The following is an 18,186-nucleotide window of genomic DNA, read 5'->3' as shown; positions in this document are numbered from 1 at the left end:
TTAAACAACCAATGGGTCAAAGAAAAAAATCACAAGGAAAATTAGAAAATACTTAGGAGACAAATGAAAAGAACACACTAGACTAAACTTACGGGCTGCGGAGAAAACAATGCTAAGGAGGACGTTTACAGCAACAAACATTTATAGTAGAAACCAAGAAGGATCTCAAACCAACAACCCAACTTGACAAGCGAAGGAACTAGAAAAAACCTCAAAGCTAGCAGAAGGAAACAATAAAGATTAGAGCAGAGATAAATGACATTGAGAATAGGAAAATAATAGGGAAAATTAATGAAGAAAAAAAAAAATCAATGAAACCAAAAGTCAGTTCTTCAGAAAGTTTCTTCAATACCTTAGTGACTGACCAAAGGAAAAAAGAGAAGTTTCAAATTACTAAACTCAGAAATGACTGTGGTGATATCACTAATGATTTTATAGAAACAAAAAAGGATTAGAAATAGAACTACTGGACATATAACCAAAAATAGCATTCGCCACCACCCTCAGATGCAAATACTTTAAAATCTTTTAGCATTTTTCTCATTTGTATTTCTCATCTTGTTTAAAGATGCTTACACAGTCGGCCCTCCGTATTTGTGGGTTTTTCATCTGCAGATTCAACCAACCATAAATCAAAAATATATGACTATGTAAATACAGTCCAAAGCGGAATCAAATAATATACTATGATTTCATTTCTTTTCTGAACAACTTTTTATTATTCCTGGAGCTAACAACTGCCTCATTTTTTTCCATTTGCTTTGGTGTTCCGTGTGTCACAGGTACTTTTCCAAACCCTCGCAGTACGACCCTTGAAGGCGCCAATACTGCTCCCCACACTGCAACACCAGTCCCAGCTCTGCTCCCCAGAGTCCGCCTTCCCAGAGCGCTCTGCACTGCCGGGCAGGCCGGCGGGTTCCCTCACCGACTCCTGCGGTATCTTTCCTGGGCCGGCCCCCTTTTCTGTAGCCAATGCCGTTCTCTTCCTTGGTTTTCGTCTTCACTTTGGTAGAGCTCCAGCGCCAGCGGCTCCCTTTACAACGGAGGTGGGAGCAAACGCGTCTCAGGCTGTGCATGTCTCACATTCTGCCTCTGTCCTTGACAGGGCCTGAGGACGGAGTCCTAGCTCGGAAATACTTCCCCTCGGGGCTTTACTGTACTGCTCCACTGTCTTCTAGCTTATAGCACTACTGGTGAGATACCCATGTCAATCCAACTTCCAGTCCTTTGTGACCTGTTTGGAAACTTCCAGGACTCTTTCACCTATGGTTTCCCTTAGTTACGGGTCTTTTCCCATCCACTGTGCTAGTTACTTGACTGGCTCTTTTCTTTCCTTTTTTTTTAAATAGAAGATTGGGAAACATTGTTTTTTGTTCTTTTACTTTTTTTTCCGTTATCGATTTTAGAGAGAGGAAGGGAGGAAGGAAAGAGAGAGATAGAAACACTGATGAGAGAGAACATTGACTGGCCGCCTCCTGCACGCCCCCCACTGGGGATCGGGCCCACAGCCTGGGCATGTGCCCTGACCGGGAATCGATCCTCCTGGTGCATGGGTCGACGCTCAACCAGAGCCACACCAGCCTGGATGACTGGCCCTTTTCATAGAGAGTCTCCTATCTTCTCATTGTGAGAAATTTTCTTACATTAATTGTTGAATATCTTCCCGCCTTTCACTTTATTTAATGTCTAAGAATTGATCTTCTAATTTATTTTTACTTTTGTGGCAATTCCCTCATCTTTATCCTGCAGCCCTTCCATAGAATTTTATATCTTACTTTTAACTTCCAAATGCTCCCTTTTAATACATTTCTTCTGACAGTACCACCGCGCTCTTAATCCCTACGTGTTCTGAGGACAATCTCGTTGCGAGCCCCTCGCTGTCTGTGGTCTCAGACTCACACTGCAGCTCCCCTCAGCATCTCATGTTCCCTGGCGTCGGTCTACAGGGAACAGGAACACCCCGGAGCTGGCTGGACGCGCTCCGTGTGAACAGCCCTCGCATCTGATGAGCTTCCCTGGGAGATGCGCGGGAGGGACCTGAAGTTTCACGTGCCAATCTTCTCTGTGACTGGTTTAGTCTCTTCAGGAGCACCCACAGAACACATGGAAAAAGGGGGGAAGTCCTGCCTTTGTTGGGGCACCATTCTCTCCCTCTACTGTGTCTATGTCTAGGCTCTAAAAACTCGGGTTTAATTTCTCCAGCGAATAAACCTCTTGTCTGCTGCATGGCAGCTAAAGCCTCTCCTCTCATCAACACCGAGAACTAGGGTGTAAAAGGAAAAGCCTTTATCAAAAAAAGGGTATCCACCCGACCGATGTGGCTCAGTGGCTGAGCGTGGACCCATGAGCCAAGAGGTCATAGGTTCGATTCCCGGTCAGGACACATGCCGGGTTGTGGGCGCGATCCCCAGTGGGGGGTATGCAGGAGGCAGCCAATCGATGTTCTCTTATCGATGTTCTCTCTCTTTCTCTCTCCCTTCTTCTCTCTCTCTAATATCAATAAAGAAAAAAAAAAGGATATCCTGGGAGGGGGTGGGATGAGGAGGAGGGTGTCTAGGAGGGAAAAAGGAGAAACATCTGTAACAAAAATAAATTAATAAAAAAATAGGGTATCCTGTCCGGTCGGTGTGGCTCCGTGGTTGAGTGTCGACCCTGCACCAAGAGGTCACTGGTTCAATTTCCAGTCAGGGCACGTGCCCAGGTTGTGGGCCTGATCCCCAGTGGGGGGCATGCAATCAATGGTCTCTCTCATTGATGTTTCTCTCTCTCTCCCTCCCTAAAATCAATAAAGGAAAAAAAAGGGTATCCTGTTTTAAATTGCAGTTGTTTATTTACTAGTGAGAGTGAGTCTTTTTCCATATGTTTATTTGCATTTTAGATTTCTTCTTCAGAAATACTTGTTTCCATTGTATTGTTTTTCTATTAGGGTATTCATCTTCTTTTTGATTTCCAAGAGTTCTTAATATATATCAGAAACATGAATCTTTTATCAAATAAATACATTGTCGATTCCATTGAGTATTTTGTGTTTATGATTTTTTTTCCGTTTTATTTTTTTCCTGTAACAGACTCAGAAGTTTCTCATTTTTACAAAATCAAAGCTATCAATTGTGTCTTTTCTGATATGTGCTGTGGCATCATGCTTGGAAAAGTCTCCTGACTCCAATCTCATCATATTTGCATCCTTTAAATAATTAAGCAACTCACGAGGTTGCTCCCTTTTTCCTCATCTGAATTCTAGGGAGGAGACTGTCTCCGGAATCAAGGTGACAATGCCCCTCTCTACTCTGACTTCCCACCTCCCCCTACAGAGCAAGCTGTCACCGTGAGGACACCAGTGTCTGAACCTGATGGACAGGGCAGGACAGACTAGGCCGGGCTTCTCCAGGTGGGTGTGGCAGGGCCCCGGGGAACCTTTTAGGGCATCCACAGGTCAAACTACGTTCCTAGTAAAACTAAGCTGCTTTTGGTCCTTTCTTCGTTTTCCCATGAGGCCACATGATGCACGATAACATCACTGTTCTGATGGCTAATAGAATGCGTACTGTGTATTCTAGAAATTTCTTTCTTTTTTGTGTGACTCAAGGATATTTTTTCCATTGATTTTTAGATAGAGTGGAAGGGAGGGAAGGAGGGAGGGAGGGAGAGGGGGAGGAAGAGGGAGAGAGAAAGAAACATCAATCAGTTGCCTCCCGCACAACCCAGACCCGGGTGGAGGTTCAAACCTGAAACCCTTTGGGTCTGAGGGCCGATACTCTAACCCCTGAGCCAAACGGGCTAGGGCTAGAGATTTCTAAAGTGGTTATTTTAGGGTATAAATATGAGAGTCTTGAGATATTAACTCAACTGGCTCTCAGTTACTTTACTGGGTATTTACCAGCTATCTCATTATATCTGCTAATATCGTATATAATTTATCTGTATATATTCATTATTTTTCAACACAGCTGTTTTGAAATCCTTAAGTCTTCCTTGTGCTTATTATGATGACATGCAAGGAGTACACTTTATGTCTTGTTTTACAACATTTCATCAATTATCCAGTGTAGTTCCTAGTTAAGTATTGTTAGCCATAACCCACATAAACAAAGTTCTTTGGGGTCCACAATAATTTAAGACTGAACGGGGTCTTGACAGCAAAAAGTTTGAGAATTGCTGGGTTACAAGATACCATGGTACAAGCAATCCCCCAATTCCAAAGGCCTGCATCTCCCTCACTTCAGGTCCATCTCGGGTCAGCTAGTGACCTGCCTGCAATGTCCTCAGGTCCCAGGTGACAGCAGCTGCCCTGGGGAAGAACCGCCCCCAGGCAGAGGGAAGAGCCCGGGAGCGCAGCCTCACACTGGCGTCGAGATGCCTCCGCCGGAACGCAACACACACCACTGCTGGCACGGTGGCCAGAACTGGTCCCAGGCTCACGCGACCACCAGGCGACCAGGAAGCTCGGCCCGACCGTGTGCAAGAACCATTGTGCCTGGTGAACAGCAGTGACTGCTACCACAATAATGCTGTTGCGTCCAGCACCGTGAAGGCCTGACAGAGCCCGTGAGCAACAGCTGAGTGATACCTCATGCTGACATTCACTTAGGAATAGTAAAGCCACCAGGATTTTTGTTGCTGACGCCTATAATCCCAGGCTCAAACTTCCAAGCAGTATCCAAGCAGACTAGCTAAGTCTGCACAAACTACATTCGATTGGATTTTGGGACGTTCGCCTAATTACCACAATTGAAGATTTATTACTGTCCATATGTTCCATGACGATCTGATTGAAATAAACGGCACCAGCTAATAAAAACCTATAATTTTTTTATGATACTTGGTACTGATACAATTTAAAGGAAAAAAACAAAAACAAAACAGATTTCAGAGCTAATTACCACCAAGAGCGGGAGCGCCTGGTGCTGAGTAAGAGCTGTTTGGTGGACAGGAAGATGCTCGAGATTCCTGAGAAGATGCTGATTACCCTAAGAGACGAGGCCACCCACTCATCGGGCACTAAAATGCAACCACTGAGCTGGACTGGGACAAATTCCCTCCTTCACTTTGTCAAGGTTCCCACCACAGGCCTGAAACCTTGCACAACAAAACCCACGCAGACGCAGCCCTGCCGTCTTCCAACGCCTCACCCTTTTAGCTGACATGCAGAACATCTTCCAAGGCTCTGCAAATAGGCTTCCCTCCGTGGGCTGCAGCAGACCCCTGCAGTGGAGGTGACGCGCCCTCTACTCAGGCATGGCGCATGGAACCCACTGCTCTCTCTGCCTGATGCATCTCTGTAAGGAGCTTCTCGAGGAGAACAGGTTCATGTAAGGCTCACCCAGTCTACAGTAACAATTCAACTCTATTAAACCGACAAAAGCAAAAACTGTATAAAAATAAATCGGATGTATCGGAAACATTTACTCCTACAAATGCCATTACTGGTGCTAGAATACAAGATGGTGAGCAAGCGACCTTTCCCCCTGCAGCAAAGAAGCGCCAGGGAAGACGGGCAGGCTGCCTGACGGAGGACAGGCCGCCTGACGGAGGACAGGCCAGCGGGAAGGCCGCCTTCCGTTTCCGGCGCAGACTCGGTCTCGGACTGGGGCTCCACGGGCCTCGGCTTACCTGGCTCCCGGGAAAGGCATGTGTTTGAATTTACTCTCTTCAAACAATTTTTAAAAGTGAAAATTTAGTTTTCCCAAACTGATAGATCATTGATTAACTCCTTCCAATGAGCTCCTCTAGAATTACTTCTTGCCAGAATTGCAACGTGATCCTCAAGAGCACAACATATTCTACAAAGTAAAACGCAACTGGACAAGGTGAGTGTGGCGTTACATTCGCCCTCAAGGAGATTACAAACCAGGTGTGTTTCCTCTAAATAAACACACACACACACACACACGGACGTAATAAACAATATAAAAGAGAAATGCTAAAGGTGCAGAAGAAAGTTCAGGGCAGTCAGAATGCAAAGAAAACTTCCCGGAGGCGGTGGGATCTAACCGGGAATGCAGAAGGTGGTATACAGCACAGGCTGGGTATTTCAGGGGAGGAATGTAAGTAGACGGGAAATAGGCAAGAAATGAATGCACCTGCTCATCCATCTGGTAAACATCAGTAAGCACCATGCTGTGCTGGGTGTGACAGTGAACCCGACAGCACTGTCCGGCCACATGGAGCACATGTGGAAGAGACGGAACATCACTGCAAAGAGGCAGATAGTATATAAAACATCTAAGGTAAAGAGGGCTTTAAAAAAGGAGCCAAGCCCTGGCCGGTTGCTCAGTGGTTAGAGCATCAGCCTGCGAACCAAAGAGTCGTAGGTTTGATTTCGTCCCCAGCCCTGGTCACGGTCGTGTGGGAGGCAACCAATCGATGCGTCTCTCTCCCATTGATGTTTCTCTCCTTCTCTACTCCCTCCTCCCCCCTCTTCCACTCTAGCTAAAGATAAATGGAAAAAAAAAATCCTCGGGTGAGGATTTAAAAAAAAGGGAGCCAAGAGTTTGACCCTTACCCAATAAATTACAGGGAGGCACAAAAGGTTTCTGGGTAGGAAAATAATATGATCAGGACGGTTTGTTAATATTGATTTGGTACTGCTTTATCAAAACCGACAAAAGTAAAAAGCAGAGACAGGAAGAAAACTGCAGCAGAAATGCAGGGTGGAAGGCATGCAGGCCGGACGGCACCCTAGAAGTCACAAAGGAAAAGAAGGGATGAATGGGCTGGAGCTAGAGGATTCTCCACTGGGTGACCGGTGGGACCATCGAAAGGGGCTCAAAACGACACAGAGAAGAGAGAGCAAAGGGAACTCCAGCTTCTGGTTTGGGCGCACGGGCTCAGGAGAGACTGGGAGGCTGTCAGGCTTTGGAGAAGGCGGATGTGAACACCTAAACACAAAGCCCAGAGGCAGACAGAGATGCTGGACTAAAGCAAGACATTTTATTTTATTTTTATTTTTTTGGTGGTATGTGTCCCTAGCGGGAACCGAACCCGGGACTCTCTGGTCCACAGGCCAATGCTCAACCGCTGAGCCAAACTGGCCAGGGCAAGACATTTTATTTTTATAAATATATTTTTATGAATTTTTTAGAGAGAGGAAGAAAGGGAGGGATTGACACATTGATCAGCTGCCTTCTGCACGCCCCCTACTGGGGATCGAGCCTACAACCCAGGCATGTGCCCTAAACCAAAATCAAATCAGGACCACTCAGTCCATGGGACGATGCTCAATCCTCTGAGCCTCAGTGGCTGGGCCAAAGCAAGACAAAGGAAGCCATGCTAGAGGGGCCTGAACCTGGGGAAATTCTGAGGACAGAGGAGCACCTGGCAAGGTGACAAAGGAGGAGAAAGTACCACTGGAGCTGAACAGGATTTTAAGGTTGTCAGTGGCGTCACAAATGCATTCGTACAGACTGACAGCTAGCAAAATACCCTCACTGATAGTTCCTCATTCAACACCTTAATAATCACAAAGCATCTTAAGATTGGAATTAGAACCCCCTTTTTACAGATAAAAATAGTGAGGACCAAAAAAATTAAATGGCTTGTCTAAGATGGAGGAGTTTACCTGACTATGAACCCATGACCCAAAAGCTGGCTGGAAATGAGTAACGTGTAGCCTGTTCAACTCAAACTGACCTTTGGTTCATAAAACAGACAGCTATAGAATGAAAGGCAACCTAGAGAGAGGGGCCAAATATTTACAAAACATCTATCAGACAAAAGACTCATCCAAATTATATAAAAGAACTCCAACAAATCAATAAGAACATTCCTTATTAACTTTTATGCTCATGATACTAATAAATGTACTGGCATTTACTTTCCATGATAATGTGTCCATTACGATGTTAAGCACTTATTTGCATTCTTGCTTAATTCTCCCAACAGCCCTATGGCAGAATTATTGTCTGGATTTTGTAGATAAACAGGCTCAGGGAGGTTAAGTAACGTGCCCAGATTAGGCTGCCAGAGTCACACTCCCGGAAACGTCAAGGGCTCTGCATGTAAGCTGCTCACACCCCCCCAAGCTCCACCACCACCTTCGGCCTTTCCCAAGCATCAGCGACAATGCTCACAGGTGCCCAGAGCAGGCGCTGCGCTGTGCGGTTCCATCAGCCCCATGTCATTGCTGAGTACAGGGGCTGAGTGGACACACTGCATTACACAGTATTTTGGACATTTCTGACTTTTCACTTTGGAGAGGTGGGCTTAAGAGATACACAATCACACCATGAATGAGTCAGAAAGCAAAACAGGAGGCTGATCAAACAATTCCAAGTCTCTACAACTAGGAATAACTTTTGAACCTTAAGTAAGTTCTACTTAGAAGGAAAAATATCACAAAATTTAAAGAATGCATTAATCCCCCAAAGACAATGTAAGTTCAGAAAAGTATTAGGCTGCCTGGCTGGTGCGGCTCAGTTGGCCGAGCGTCATTCTGTGCACTGACAGGTCACAGGTTTGATTCCCCATCAGGGCACAGACCTAGTTGCAGGTTTGATCCTCCGGCCAGGTCAAGGCAAGTTCAGGAGGCAACTGATCCGTGCGTCTCTCTCACATGGACGTTTCTCTCTCTCTCCCTTCCCTTCTCGCTAAAAATCAACAAACATGTCCTCAAGTGAGGATTAAAAAAAAGTATTAGGCAACCGGTAACACAGAACTCTAAATACTAAAAAAGTGTGTGACCTTTAAGGTTTATGGGGCAGAGGGCGACTCCTGTCCTCCAGTGTCCAACTGCTGACCACAGCGTGGGAGCCTGGGTGGGCCAAAGCCGCAGAAATTCTGATTCCTGATCAGAGGTCATTCCAAGGGCTTAGGAAACACTCTCCTACCATTGTACAATTGTTTTCATTTCTCCTCCTGGTCACATCCATGTTAATCTGGTGCCCTTGAGACACAGCACTTAAAAAAAAAGAAGGGCCAACATCTTAGAGAAATGAGCTCAAGTTCCTTTCTGGGTCAAAATTAATGGTTTGGATCCTATCTCCACATCCAGGGCTTGGCTTATTTTTCCCTAAAAGCCTGACCTTATACTCTGTCTCGTCCGTGTCCATCTGCTACATCCTGCCCGCTCGTGCAGAAGCCTTGCGGTTGGCGCCTGCTGGCACTTCAATACCGAGGAGCGTTCTGGCTCCCGCACACCAGGGAGGGAACGGCGTGCACTCCTCGCACGCGGGCCAAGGTGCAAACAGGATCCGGCCGCCAGGCTCTCGTCTCAGAGGTACCACTTCAGGGGAGTGGGGTCTGTGTGGCGCCTGCACCACCACAGTGGTGACAGCTGTGATATTCCCAGTAGTCTTTTATTTCTTTTTGTGTGGCCCCTTTTAAACATTTAGCGTATCTTATTTATTCACTTATTTATTTTTTAATCCTCACCCGAGGATATTTTTTCATTGATTTTTAGGCAGAGTGGAAGGGAAGTGGGGGGGAGACAGGAAGATCTACGTGAGAGGGACACATCAACTGGCTGCCTCCCACAGGGCCCCAACCAGGGCCAAGGATTAACCTGCAACTGAGGTACATGCCCTTGACCAGGAATTAAACCTGAGACCCCTAGGTCCACGGACTGATGCTCTAACTGCTGGGCAAAACTGGCCAGGGCCATTCATGCTATTTGATTTATTCATCTTTTACTTGTCTTAGATCCTTTCTTGAACAAGGCAGGGCATAAATAAAATACATGAGTAAAATTAAAATGAAACTTTAATAAAAAAGCAAACACTAAAATTTCATAGCCATGCAAAACGTGCTGCTTCTATGCCCCACATTTTCCTCCCCGTTGTTTTATTACTAAACTCATGGCCGATATAAAAGCTTTCAATTGAATTCTCTTTAAGAAAGCAAAAGAGCCCTGGCCAGTTTTGCTCAGCGGTTAGTCGGCCTGCAGTCCAGAGAGACCAGGGTTCGGTTCCCACTAAGGGCACCTTGGTTACAGTTTGTCCCCGGCCCTGGTTGGGTCGTGCGGGTGGCAACCACTAGATGTGTCCCTTTCACGTCGGTGTTTCTCTCTCTCTCTCTTCCTCTCTCCCCCTCCCACTCTATCTGAGCAAGAAATGAAAAAATGTCCTCGAGTGAGATTTAAAAAAAAAGAAAGAAAGCAAAAGAGCCCTGGTCGGTTTGGCTCAGCGGTTAGAGCGTCGGCTCACGTACTGGAGAGACCAGGTTCGGTTCCCATTAGGGGCATGTACCTCGGTTGCAGTTTGTCCCTGGACCCCCAGTTGGGGTCGTGTGGGTGGCAGTCAGTCGGTGTGTCTCTCTCACATCGATGTTTCTCTCTCTTTCTTCCCCCCCCCCTCCCTCCCGCTCTATCTGAAGATAAATGCAAAAATGTCCTCTGGTGAGGATAAAAAAAAAAAGAAAGCAAAAGAAAAAAAGGTATTTTGGTAGATAATGCAGAACCAGAGCATTAAACTTTCAAGAAGCAATTGTTTTTAATGCCCAAAGCAGAAAGATCATAACTAGCTTATGGTTCATTAAAGAAAACACATTTTAAAATGTAACCTCACCATGTTCCCTGATCACATTATGAGATGTCAGTAGAACTAGCTGGGCACCCCAATAGTTCCCTCCTACCCAGAGGCAAGACCACCAGATGCCTATTTGGACTGGGCCTAGGCACCCTCCCGCCCAGCAGGGCATAGTCTCGTTGTCACCAACTTGCAGAACCTTTGTTTTGATTAAGTCCTCCCCTCCCTGCTGCTGGGTCAGAGCTGATAGCGCACAACTGTATCTTTGGGTTGCACTCTGCCTTTCTGGACTATCCCTGTACCCTACTCCCATGCTTAGCCTCAGCTTCTGGGACTCTCCCCACTGCCCTCCGAGTCAAACTCATGACCTTGCAGGAAGCAGAGTTCAGAGAGGTAACTGTCTTTTGAAGAGAAAAAAACTTGGTACTCTGAACAGAAAGAGCAAAGCAAGTTTTGGGAAGTCATAACATAATGCTAACCCTAAGTTCTGGCGCTATTTGTTTTTTAAAAAATATGTTTTTATTGATTTTAGAAAGAGGGAAGGGAGGGAGAGAGAGAGACATCGATGAGAGAGAAACATCAACTGACCGCCTCCTGCATGCTCCTCCACAAGGAATGGAGCCCAAAATCTGGACATGTGGCCTGGCTGGGGAATCGAACCGGTGACCTCTTGGTTCACAGGACAACACTCAAGCCACTGAGCCACACCAGCTGGGCTGGCACTATGTTTTCTATTAGCACAAAAGATGGATAGCAAATTTAGCCAGGATGAAGCATATCACCACTTTCTATGTACATATATGTCTTTTTTTTTTTTTTTTGTCCTCACCCGAGGACATTTTTCCATTTTTTACTCAGATAGAGCGGGAAGGAGAGAGAGGAAGAGAGAGAAACATCGATGTGAAAGGGACACATCGAGTGGCCGCCACCCACATGACCCAACCAGGGCCGGGGACAAACTGCAGCCAAAGTACATGCCCTTAGCGGGAACCGAACCCGGGTCTCTGTGGACCGCAGGCTGACACTCTAACCGCTGAGCCAAACCGGCCAGGGCCATATATGTCTTTTTAAAATCAGTAAAACCTCATGCTTATCAAAATTTAAAAAATAATACACGTTATCTGGATACCTGCTTCCGCCAGGCCTTTTGTACAAGCCCTTACTCCACTGCAATACTCCTATATACAACTCCTGGCCACAGAAAGTGCTAGTATATTATTACGTGTTAGCTGACCTCTCAATGTCAAAGAACAAGTAAAAAGGTTCAACTACTAGCCTAGAGGCGCAAAACCCCCAGAAAGGCACCGGCAGGATTCACACTGGGCTCCAGCAGCAGAGCTCGGGCTGCTGCCTTGTACTCACAATGGCTCTATGAAGGACTGGTGCACACCCGTAAATGGAGACTTTGCAATGACTTGTTCAAGGTCACCCAAGCGACAGTGTGAGCTGAAACTCCTGCTAATGACTCTGCTCCGCAGCCTCTTTACTTACATGACACCTTAGGAATGTGATCACCTGTGTAAGCTAGGTTTTTGGAAAACCAGGGCTTAACACTACTCGCCCAGTGCACAGTTTAACCAGGGTTATCATTATAAATGTGAAACTCCGAACGTCATGTTGTAGATGGGAAACTCAGCGAAGGAATGACCTTCTCCGACCCATCTTTATATCGCTCACAAAGACCCATCATGAGGTTAAACAAGGAATGAATAAACACACAGCACCTCACTGCGTTAGAGAAACCTGAGTGTGCACAGGACTTAGCTGACCCTTTGTACTCAATTTCTGCGGATGGCCAACCCATGGTGGCTGGGTGACTTCGTGAGAAGTGGCCCTTTCCTCCCATCTGCAATCCAAGCTCAATGTTTAGCCCTACATTTTGGTGTGGATTGACGCTAGAGAAACCCAGACAACCCCAAAACTGTGGGAAGAACAATGTACCCTATGCTAGGGAAGGAATAAAAATGCAGGGACTTCGGGGAAACGTTTTATTGGTAGGTGATGATTCTAGCTTCATGGCTGTTATGGAAGGATGAAGATCCCAGGATACTGACCTCCATTTGAGTATCGCAAGGAAAAACCAAAAACTTTTTACTTGTTATTTTTTACTTAACTGTGTTTTTGTGTTTGTTTAAAACTTGAAAAAAAAATTGGTTCCTTTAAAGCTAAATCGACTGGGATCACAAATCTTTTTTTTTATCCTCACCCAAGGACATTTTTCCATTTCTTGTTCAGATAGAGTGGGAGGGAGAGAGAGGGAGAGAGAGAGAGAGAAACATCAATGTGAAAGGGACACATCAAGTGGTCGCCACCTGCATGACCCAACCAGGACTGGGGACAAACTGCAACCGAGGCATGCGCCCTTAGTGGGAACCGAACCCGGGTCTCTCTGGACCACAGGTCAACGCTCTGACCGCTGAGCCAAACTGGCCAGGGTGGGATCACAGATCTTAAAACTGGATATAAACACTGCCGAATGACATGTAAAAATGAAAGGTAATTCAACATTGATAGGTAGGAACTGTCAATTATTTAGAAATAAATTAGGTTTAAAATGTCTAAAAAATATATAAAGATCAAGAAAATTTTACTCTCATTTACTGTTCAGGAATCCTTTCTCCAAATAAATTTTGGAAAACTGTCTTAGAAATCTCAGGCCAGTTATATTTTAGGCACCTGGCTTATTATACTAAGCCAGAGACGCTGACCTGGTTTTGGTGTTCCCAGGTAATGATAAATTACTCCTTTCCCTCAATGTGTGGTAGACAATGGCCCTACTCTATAAACAAGAAAATCCAGAACACTAGAGAATAAAAGGCATCTAAGTCTTGTGCTGGTCGGTGTGGCTCAATTTGTTGAGCATTATCCGGTGTAACGAAAGGTCGCCAGTCCAATTCTCGGTCAGGGCACGTGACCAGATCTTGGGTTCCTGTGTGTGGCTGGCAACAGATCAATGTTCCTCTCTCACACTGATGTTTCTCTCCCTCTCTCTATTAAAAAAAAAATCATATTTTGGCCTTGTTTATTGCAGAATTTGGTGGACCTGTCTAGCTGACTGCTTCGCTTTCTGGAATACTAAAGTTGAAAACCTGGAATGGGAGATTTTAATTAAAAAAAATTTTTTTTTATTCATGGATTTTATGTATGTATTTATTTTTAAAATACGTTTTAATTGATTTTCAGAGAGATAGGGAGAAGGAGAGACACAAACATCAATGAGAGAGAAACATCAATTGGCCACTTCCTGCACGCCCCCCCACTGGGGATCTGGCCCACAACCTGGGCATGTGCCCTGATTGGGAATTGAACTAGTGACCTCTTGTTGCAACGGTCAATGCTCAACCAACTGAGCAATACTGACCAGGGCATTGGTTGCCTCTTGTATGTACCTTGACGGGGGATTGAATCTGCAATCTTGGTGTAGCGGGACAATGCTCCAAACAACTAAGCTACCTGGCTAGGGCTGAAGGGAGATTCTTAAGCTGATTTTTGACATTTCTAATTACTCCAATTGTTGTAACTATGTATCTGATTCTAATTTTGACATTTTATTTATTTATTTATTTATTTATTTATTTATTTATTTATTTACTGATTTTAGGCAGAGAGATAGAAAAATAGATGAGAGAGACCATTGATTGGCGCCTCCTGCATGCTCCCTACTGGGGATCGGGCCCACAACCTGGGCATGTGCCCTGACTGGGAATCAAACCGGCCACCTCTTGGTGCATGGGTCAACGCTCAACCACTGAGCCACACCGGCCGGTCTAATTTTGACATTCTAAAATAGAACTCCCTGGTTTCTGTCAGGCGACTTGCATCTGAGACTCCTGGGGAGACGTCTGCACCCCGGACAGAGAACGGCGGTACTCTGAAGCACTGAGGGGCTAAGCAGGACTCCCGCAGTTACACTTAGAGGCACAGGCTGTAGAACAGGCAGCAAACAAACAGGTGTTATTATCTTGACCACACACAGAAGATTACTTCTACTTTTTTTTAAATCCTTACCCGAGGATATTTTTCTATTTATCTTCAGGTAGAGTGGGAGAGAAGAAGAGAAACATCCATGTGAGAGGGATACATCGAATGGTTGCCTCCCGCACAACCTGGACCAGGGCTGGGGATGAACTGCAACTGAGGTATGTGCCCTTGACTGGAATTGAACCCGAAACTCATTCATCCACGGGCCAACACTCTACCCACTGAGCCAAACCAGTCAGGGTACTTCTACTTTTTCTTTAGCTCTCAACTAAATGTTGTTTTAACTTCAGGTTGCCTTCTGATTTCACAAAAAAATCCTAGTAAATATCCAGTCCCGAGATCACCTTCAGAGCTTCAGATAAAAGCTGCACAGAACACCTTTTATGCTGAGTTTGTCAACAAAGGCAACACAAAATGACTTAAGCAAGAGGACATGTTTCATGGGGATTTCACTTATAGTCATAAATATGGGAAGTGCCTTCACTCACTGGGAGTAATATAAAAAAAAGTTTTTTAAAGACTTTTTATGCCAAGCTCTGGTTTGTCTTTTTTGTATAAGCGTGCCCGGGACAGGACCACCCCTGTCTTCTTTCTTTTTCCTCACCCGAGGACACTTTTTCATATTTTGTTCAGATAGAGTGGGAGGAAGAGAGAGAGAGAGAGAGAAACATCGACGTGAAAGAGACACATTGAGTGGCTGCCACCTGCACAACTAACAAGGGCAGGGGACAAACTGCAACCGAGGCACGTGCCCATAGCGGGAACCGAACCCGGGTCTCTCTGGAGCTTAGGCTGAGGCTCCAACTGCTGAGCCAAACCGGCCAGGGAGGGCGGAGTAAAATTTTTTTACAAGAAATATTTCTTTGGCTTCCACCTGTCAGCCCAGTAACAATGACAGGTGCTCAGACTCCAGCAATTTCAAGATATACTGTTGACAAATGTTTACCTAAGACTCTGGCTAAACCTATTATTATAGATCTTTGACTATTTGCAGCTAGGATTCGGTAAGTTTGATAAACAAGCCAGTCTGTGGCTGCTCAATCACTGATAAACCCAGACTAACTATAAAGGAGTGATAAGAAAAGCTGATTTCAGAAAAGGAGGTTTCATTTACTGCTTTGCTTTTAAGAATTGCAGAATGTGCCCTTGCCGGATGCTCAGTGGTTAGAGCGTCAGCCAGGGTTCAGTTCCCGCTAAGGGTACGTACCTCGGCTGCGGTTTGTCCCCGGCCCTGGGTGGGTCGTGCGGGAGGCAGCCACTCGAGGTGTCCTTGTCACGTAGATGTTTCTCTCTTCCTCTCTCTCCCTCCCACTCTGTCTGAACAAAAAAAAAAAGGAAAAATGTCCTCGGGTGAGAATAAAAAAAAAAAGAATTGCAGAAAGCTTAAATAACTTATCAGGTAGCTTAATTAAAAGGGAAAGAGCCCTGGTCTGTGGGGTTCAGTACGTTAGAACGTTGTCCTGTACACTGAAAGGTCTCAGGTTCGATTCTTGTCCAGGACACATACTTAGGTTGTGGTTTGGTTCCTGGTGTGGATGGGAGGCGGCCAGTTGATGTTTCTCTCTCTCTCTCTCAAATGAATGAACATGCCCTCCCTGGGGTGAGGGGTGAGGATCGAAAAAAACAAACAACACACAAAACAGTGAAAGAAACTGAAGGCCAAGCCTTACTGCTGATTAGTTACAAAAAACTCTAGGTGTCCTATGGCAGCCTAAAGTGATTTCCAATCCCCCCAAATATTTGATTGGATGTTTTTTCAGTAAATAGTACTGAACACATTTGAGGGGTTTTTGTGTGGGGTGCCCAAGAACACAGTACCAGAACCAGCAGCTCGGTCGTCTGAGACTGGTAAGCTATGGTGACAGCACAGAGGTCAAGAGCTGGGGCTCCCGTCACACTGCCCAGGGCTGAATTCAGGCCCTTGCACTTTCTAGACGTGCGACCATGGGCCAGTTACTTAACCTCTCTGTGCCTCAGTTTTTCTGTGCCTTAAGTTAGGAATGATCAAAACACCTACCCGAAGGGTTTACGTGAGAATTAAACGAGACAACTGTAATACACAGTGTTCGTTCAACACGCCGGCCCCGCACAAAGTGAGCGCTCAGAACCCGTTAGCTGTTAATTCAACATCATGCAGACCAGCAACGACTGCCAACACATCCTCGACCTGCTGTGCCTAGGACGGCCAAACCTGGCCAGCTCCGATCACAGGACGGGCGACGGGGGTCCGGGCTTTTCTCGCAGGGCTGCGAAGACCGAACCCAGCGGCTGAGAGGTAACTCCTCCACCTTCTGACCTGACCTTGGAAGCCTTCCTGCCCTTCACGCTGACCTCCTCTGCACAAATCAACGAGAACACTGCCTGGGCCCTTACTGCGTGCCAGACCCAGTGTGAGACTCTGTCTTACTATCTTTTATTCGGAAAGGGACCGGGGTATCAGGACTCGTGTGGGAACGGACGCGCACGCCAGGCCGCGCACCGGGCACCGGGCACCGCGCACCGCTTCGTTCGTGGCCACCGGGCTTCTTCCTCCTGCAGCCTCCGAGTCGAGGCTGCAAATCCGGGAGGCTCGCTCTTCCACTTCTGGCCGGCCGCTCGGGGAAAGGAGGGCAAAAGACATGTGCCTCTGGGCCTGGGCTCACTTCGGGGGCCAGAGGTCCCCGTGGAAGACTCGGGGACCCGGCAACCCCCCGGGGAGGTCGCCTGGTGGCTTTGACCTTGGTACCCGAGACTCAGTTTCTCATCCTGCCGGCCCGGGGCGATGACCCAGCCCCTCAACCAGGGCGGGCGTGTGCGCCGAGCGAGGCGCCAGGTCCTGGGGGCTGGGAAGCCCAAGCGTGTCCAGCACGGAACGCTGTGTCTCCGGTGGGTGCGGGGGCTCCGGCCTTGCCCGGGCGGCGCACGCGGCGCACTGGCCGCCGCCAGCAGGGCAGAGGCCGGCCGGGGCACCCCCGGCGCGAGGGTCTGGGCGGGGGGGCCGCCCGGTCGGCCGACGGTCGCGCACGTCAGGCGGGGTCACGCGGCCTCCTCGCCGGCCCCGGCCTCCCGCGGCGGAAGCGGGCATTCGCCGCCAGCCCGGCCCTCCCGAACGACCAGGCCGGCCTCAGCCCCGACGGCCTCCCGCCGCAGGCCTCACCTCCCTGCGCACGTTCAGCAACGAGTAATAGTCTTCATTGTCCAGCTCCTCCTCGCTCAAGGCCGTCGCCATCTTCACAACCTTTCACCCCGCCAAACCGGCCACGCCGTGCCCAAGAGGGACCGGCGATCGGCGGCGCGCACAGCGCGGGCCGGCCCGGCGGCGCCACAGCGGCCCCTGGCGGCCCGGAGTCGCGCCGCCGCGGCCCGCGCCCTGGAGCAGCGCGCCTGCGCCCTGCGCCCCCGCGCGGCGGAGAGCGGGATGCGGCTCCCGGGCCCGTCCACGTGCTGGGGGTGGAACTAAAGCCCAGCGGCCGCGCCAGGCCTGTGCCTGGACTGGAAAGGGAGACTTTGCAATCACAGTAGATGGTCGTCACCGTCGGGCACCGCGGACACAGGCCTCTGAAACACCTCCCTGCCTCCCTTGCCAGCCCCCAGTGTGCGGCGTACCCGCTTCCCAAATAGCCCCACCTGGGCCGCACCCCTGAGCCCACCCCAGCGGGAGACTTGTCTTTGCACTGGAAACCTCCAGGTGGGGTTTGCTCGACCGCCCTGTTCTTCGTCGTTTCTCTTGCCCATCCAGAACCTTGGTCTGAGGGTGGGCCTCCTC

At 47.7% G+C, this 18,186-nt stretch overlaps 1 protein-coding gene across 1 annotated transcript in view; it reads right to left on the bottom strand.

The window, feature by feature from the left end:
• DNAJC11 (DnaJ heat shock protein family (Hsp40) member C11) overlaps nt 1–17,712 on the bottom strand; it is a 67,052-nt gene extending 49,340 nt beyond the window's left edge. Inside the window, exon 1 of the mRNA XM_036256028.1 lies at nt 17,578–17,712. Within this exon, the coding sequence (XP_036111921.1) occupies nt 17,578–17,649 (72 nt within the window). The 5' untranslated portion in view covers nt 17,650–17,712. The remainder of the gene's footprint in view (nt 1–17,577) is intronic.
• Between the last annotated feature and the right edge of the window lie 474 nt (nt 17,713–18,186).

Source organism: Molossus molossus, unplaced genomic scaffold (genome assembly GCF_014108415.1).
Source record: "Molossus molossus isolate mMolMol1 unplaced genomic scaffold, mMolMol1.p scaffold_m16_p_12, whole genome shotgun sequence".
Lineage (NCBI taxonomy): Eukaryota > Metazoa > Chordata > Mammalia > Chiroptera > Molossidae > Molossus > Molossus molossus.
Note: the sequence above shows the minus strand (reverse complement) of the source record. Positions and strands in the feature narration are given on the sequence as shown.